Genomic DNA, 6,000 nt, shown 5'->3' on the forward strand with positions numbered 1-6,000 from the left:
AGTGTCACTGATATGGCCCGCGCTATTTGGGCATCGTTCTGCCACACTTTCTCGACCGACCAGTCGCCACATCACGATTTCTGCCCTAAGGGAAGTGACTCGTGGTGCAGATGGCAGGCAAGCCAAGTGACAGGTGAGCCATTCTCCCACAAGTACAACTTGTCCACTGCAATCAAGGACCAGGTGAAGCCTCTCTACATCCGTCTTGCAGACAAGCCGCTTCTAGAACGATGCAAGCTGGGAGCCACACAAAACGCCAATGAGTGCCTCAATGGCCTTATCTGGCAATTGTGTCCGAAGCAATCATTCTGCATTGTCAAGACAGTGGAGACTGCTGCTTATTTGTCTGTGATCATATTCAATAATGGGTACGGTAAGCTGGACGCAGTTCTGGAGAAAATGGGATGCGGTACTGGTACATTCACTGGCCAAGCCTTAGCTCAGCTGGACAGTGTCAAGGCCTATCACAAGAGAAGGAAGTCATCAGACAAAGAACAACATGCCAGGAAGAGAAGAAGAGCAGTCAAGAAGGGCTACACTGGCTCAGCTCTTGAAAAGGAAGGAGTCACCTACTGTGCTGGTGGGTTTTAGTGCATTTTAGAGTACCAATTTTTAGTGTTTTTTTACTACTTCCGGAGCTTTGTCCCACCGTAGTTTTGTCATTTTTCATCAAAACCCTAGAACCAGTAGATCATTTTGGAATAGAACGAAATTTCCTAGGTGCCAAACCTCTCAAATTGCAAGTTACATGCATTTGTTGAGAGGCATTCCTTGCTCTAAGCTTTGCCTGAATTTTCGCCGGTCCGCACTTTGAAAATTTCATCATGCATGACACTTCTTCTGTGCCCTTTTTATGTGTTTTTGGAGGTTTGGCACCTCAAGGTGTCTGTTGGCCACCAGAATGCCTAATAATATTGCATCTGGTGCCTTTCCTGGCAACAGAATGCTGCGACAAAAATTAGCTTCGCAAAATCGCACTGCGTTCTTTTTTGTTTCCTCAATAATTTGTAGCCCTTTGCTTCTGCTGTCTTATTGACTGTTTCACCAGAAACAATATTGTATTGTGAGTGAGTGCTGACAATTTGAAAGAGATCCATCACGCCTGTCCACAGTTATGGGAGTTCTTGCGCAGTCAGTCGGATTTGGGGTTACTGCCACCTTGACCGAACATGTCCAGTTCGAGGTTCGAATTATCAGAACTTCTTATGTGGGAATCGTATTGATAGAAATTGGTCCTGGAAAAACTTCTAAATAAGCGGTATGTTCAAATTAAGCCATATTCGAATTATCAGGATTCCACCTATAATACGAAGAGCTCATGTAGACAAGAGAATGCAACTGTGGCTATGGGTCAGTGCGTGGCACCCTGCCTTGATTACGTAGCTGACTGGCCTGCATCATGCCCTGCACTCATGCAACAAACCCCACATCGTACCAGCACATCTGGTTTTGCTTGATTCGTCCGAGCACAGATACGATCTCTAAATTCATTGCAGGTGCATGAACTCCAGTTCCGCAAGAAAGTTGGTTTCAAGCCACAGGGAAAGTGTGCTGTTTGATTTTTCTGCAGTGCGCGGATATCCCTGCTGTCCGCCATGCAGCGGTTTTAACGAAAAAATCACAGAGCTCTTCTCTGTTAAAACAGAGAAGAGCTCTGTGATTTTTTCGTTCTTGGTGACCCAGAGCAGCCCGTTGCACATCCTGAATCCAATCCCAACCCGGTACAGCAGGAACTAGGAAGGTAATTGGCACTACTAATTTGCACTGGTGTTCACATTCCCATGCTGGGCTCTTTGTCCAGCAACATGATTTCAAGTACATGTACGGTACTGGACAGAGAAATCCAACCTCATGAATAAAATAGCGCCGTGTGCTATGCAGCCCTAGCACTAGTGACTGACTACACACACGCACGGTTCTGTGCACTCGAACGTGGCGCTACTATATTAACGAGGTTGGATTTCTCTGGCCAGAACTGTACATACTCGTGCAAAGAGTGTCCACTGCTTGGCTGCAAGCACACCAACTCACTCACCTCGGCATTGGCTTGAGGCAAGACACGTCCATAGCGCATGGCATGTGCAAAGAACCATTCATTGCTAACACCAGCAAGTCTACATAAACAGCAGCAGGCGCCATAACAACACCGAACATAGCGGCACCAATCAGGTATGAGAAGCGTTTCTAACACATAATGATAGAGCAAGTTGGCTGAAGATTGAAGAACAATCTGAAAAATGAGTTAATTCACTAAAACAGCTGACCATGCATTAGAGGTTCTTGTGACAGGCCACGATGCGCTGCAGGCAGCCTCCATGGCTTCTTTTCAGAATCTGGTATTTCGTGTTTCCCTCACTAGCCTAGAATGCAGGAGGAACCCGTTAAGTGCGTTCCAGTGGTCCCTCTAAACTCTCCGAATCGTGTGTCTGTCAGTGAAGAACTGTGCATGAGGTTACAGTTTAGTGTACAGGCTGAATGAGAACTATAACATCAGTCATCCTTAATTTCTGTGTGTGTGGGGGGGGGTCAGCCATGGCCTTGGCAACAGGTATGGTCCCAAAAAATCAGTTTATGAAATCAACTTGGCAGAGTTTGTTTGAACTGCCAAAATCGAATCAGTTGGAAGTATGGTTGTCACAAGTGTGCTGCCAAGACAAGAGAATGCCACGCCTGCCTCCTTCAATCAACCTAAGTTAGGCATTGGGCAGGTATCCAACAGCACAGCAACAGGACACCACTCTCTCTCTCTCTCTCTCTCTCTCTCTCTCTCTCTCTCTCTCTCTCTCTCTCTCTCTCTCTCTCTCTCACACTCTCTCTCTCTCTCTCACTCTCTCTCTCTCTCTCTCTCTCTCTCTCTCTCTCTCTCTCTCTCTCTCTCTCTCTCTCTCTCTCCTTCCCTCTCTCACGTACACACACTCTCTCCCCTCTATATCTCTCTCAGTTTCTTAGCATCCTTCCCCTATTGTTGCCTGTCATTCACTCACTCCCTCACCCAGTATCAGTTGACAGTTCCGAGTTCACCACCATGAGCCACTGCTTGCGGTACATGTTATTCAGCCAGGCTACAAGGGCAAAGATTACAAGAAACAGAAAGAAAGAGAGAAAGAGAGAAAGAGAAAGAAAGAAAGAGAGAAAGAGAACGAAAGAGAAAGAGAAAGAAAGAGAAAAAGAGAGAAAGAGAGAAAGAGAGAAAGAGAGAAAGAGAAAGAGAAAGAGAGAAAGAAAGAGAAAAAGAGAGAAAGAAGGGACAGCACCACAGTAGCAGCAGTTACAGACAAAGTCTTCAAACACAGAACTGCATTCTGAAAAATACATGCACAGATATTGTAGAGGTGAAACTGGGTTTCAGTGACCACCCATGGCACTGCACTATCGCGGCCTTTGAACACAGGTGATCTCTGAGACCTGGGTGATTCTTGCGCATTCAGCACAATTCCAAACGTTTGGCGACAAAGATCAGTGGTGGTTACAGGTACAGAGCAGGTGATTGCATTTCCTGATCACTAGACCAACAAGCAGATGTGCACTGCACAGTCATGAAGATTGCCCACACTAGAAAGAGACTCCCTCGATTTAGGCTAAGGCCTGTGGAGAATCCATAAATACAAATCCAAAGACTCCTTCAGCACACACCTTCACTGGACCAAACACACAAGGTCACGTTGGGAGAAGTCTTGAGGCTTCTCGCTCCAGCTATAGAAACTCATTAGAATGGGGTATGTGTGGAAATGCACTAAAAAGAGATGCTGGTGCAATCGTGGCCAAAGAAACCCGGCCCAAGAGTCAAATGTAGAACCGCCTTTCCATTTCCATTACGTCATGCACGGTCCAAAAATCCCATCCAAGGGCCTCAGGGGCCGCATGAGTCGTGGCGCTGGGTTGGTATAGGGCTTGAAAGTGCTACGTCACAGCATAGCAACAATTTCAAAAATTCAAAAACTGGATCCACTTGGATCCAGTTTTTGTATGGATCCAAGCACATTTCAAGCGGTCTTACCCACAGCATGGTGATGTAGCCAGTGAAACTGACTGATTTGGCTACTGGGGGCGGGGTTACAACTGGTGGCGAAATAAAAGTCACACCTGCATGCGACATGAGTGGGTTGCTATGCACCCACATACTTAGGCTATAGCAAAGTCACACCTAAGGCCCTCTTCAGACTAGGTACAAAACAGCCTATAAGTCACATTTACATAGAAGTTTCCAAGACAACAACAAGAATCTGGCGGGAAGCCTAAAAAGCTGCCCAATCCTTTCAGGCAGGGTGCCAACCCTTGTACAAGGCAAATTTCCTGCATTTATCGTACTTTCATCAGGCAGTTGTACGGACTTTGTACCCGGGTACGACTGTCCGCTGCTTTCACACATCCCAGGCCCCTTGCGCAATTTCGTAGGGTCAAAGGTTGCCTGTATATTGCATGTGAAATGTGTAGTCTGAATGCAGGCATGGAAAAATGTTGCCTTTTAGGTTTTATGTGACTTTGTACGTAGAGGATATAACCCGAGTCAGAGGGTTATACCGGCTGAATATAAATCCCGACTGCGATAGCAGGAGGGATTTATATGAGGGTACGGTATAACCCGACTACGAGGGTCATATCCTACTTATGCCAGGTACCCCTACGCATTTCCAGAACAACGAACCTATTTGGAGATCTCCTACATCATGCAGTACATGAACATCTTCTGATGGTTATCAGTTGTTAGTTGAAAGAATGGTCGAGCAAGGTCAGAAGGAGATTCCTCCGTGGATGTTTGGCATAAGATTTCCTTTCAGTACCAGTGCATATTGTAGCATCTTCATGATCTTGTCTTGAGTCGTGAGCGGTGCGGAAGTCGACTGAATTGCTGCGGTGTTGGAGTTTGTCGTTGAATCAAACTACCGTCACTAGTTAGATTACAGACTCTTTGGGAGTAAGTGTTACTATAATTATGGTACAGTGCTGATTTTCACATGCGGCATCTTATAATCAGTTTTGCTTGCAAGTAGATGCATTTGCATGCACTGTTTTGTATCACATTTCAATCCAATCTATTGTAGCCTTTTCCAATCGGGTTGAAGTACATGTACACTGGTATTATAAACTTATTTACGAAGGAGACAGTCTGTTGATGATCTTTAACTCTTCGAAGTACAATGTACATTGCTGACCCATTCGGGATACTTCGTGGTTATTCGACGTTCTTTATCCTCAGATTCAGTATAACAGAATACTCTGTAGACGAATTCCAGGTCATTCTTCTTTTCCATTGTGTACTGTTCCTCGTCAGTGTGCCGTTCTGTGTGGTGTGTACACGTGCATGTGGTGTCCGTTGTGTCTGTTTATGTATGGTCCGTGCGCTGGAGTACTGCCGCCGTACAAGTTCAGGCAGTGAACATGTACGGTGGCAGTGCCCGAGCGTACGTACCGTGCACCGGGATTTATATTCTATATAAATCCCGCGCGGGATTTATACTGGCCAATATAACCATGGCTAGACGAGCGCTGATTGGCTGAAAACAGGCCCTCCGTACCGTACCATGGTATAATGGATTTTCTATGTACGTAGTCTGATGAGGGCCTTAGTGGATCCAAAAATAGAAATCTGATGTCAACTTACTACTCCCTGGCCGTTTTGACGTCATCACTTTCAAGGACGTTAAGCAACGCGAAAGTTCGAAAGAAAATTCGAGCCTGGGAATGAGTACAGAAAAGAAACTCGAAACTTTGAAATCTTGGACGCGAAGTTGCAGTAATTTGCGAAAGTAACTTTCTCTTTTCTCGGTACGCATTTGACTACAGGGAGTAGTAATTTGACAGCCCCTTGCTTGAGACTGAGCTGCATATACGGTACGGTACTATAAGATTCAAACAACTTCGAGAAAAAGTCATTTCACATTGCTAAACCTCACAAGTTTTCTTTTTCGAAATAGATTTTCGCGAAACATCACCACCACCAAAAGTTCGAATTTTCGCATTGCTAAACGTCCTTATTCCTTTGGCCACAACTGTACATGT

The 6,000-nt window shown here is 45.5% G+C and overlaps 1 protein-coding gene across 1 annotated transcript in view; it reads right to left on the reverse strand.

The window, feature by feature from the left end:
• The window catches only part of LOC135805412 (germ cell-less protein-like 1), a 31,772-nt gene that overhangs the window by 7,221 nt on the left and 18,551 nt on the right, over positions 1 to 6,000 (reverse strand). Inside the window, exons 12-13 of the mRNA XM_065319443.1 lie at positions 2,993 to 3,062; positions 2,036 to 2,114 (exon numbers count right to left, since the gene is read on the reverse strand). Of these exons, the coding sequence (XP_065175515.1) occupies positions 2,036 to 2,114; positions 2,993 to 3,062 (149 nt within the window). The remainder of the gene's footprint in view (positions 1 to 2,035; positions 2,115 to 2,992; positions 3,063 to 6,000) is intronic.

Source organism: Sycon ciliatum, chromosome 1, assembly GCF_964019385.1.
Source record: "Sycon ciliatum chromosome 1, ocSycCili1.1, whole genome shotgun sequence".
Classification (NCBI taxonomy): Eukaryota; Metazoa; Porifera; class Calcarea; order Leucosolenida; family Sycettidae; genus Sycon; species Sycon ciliatum.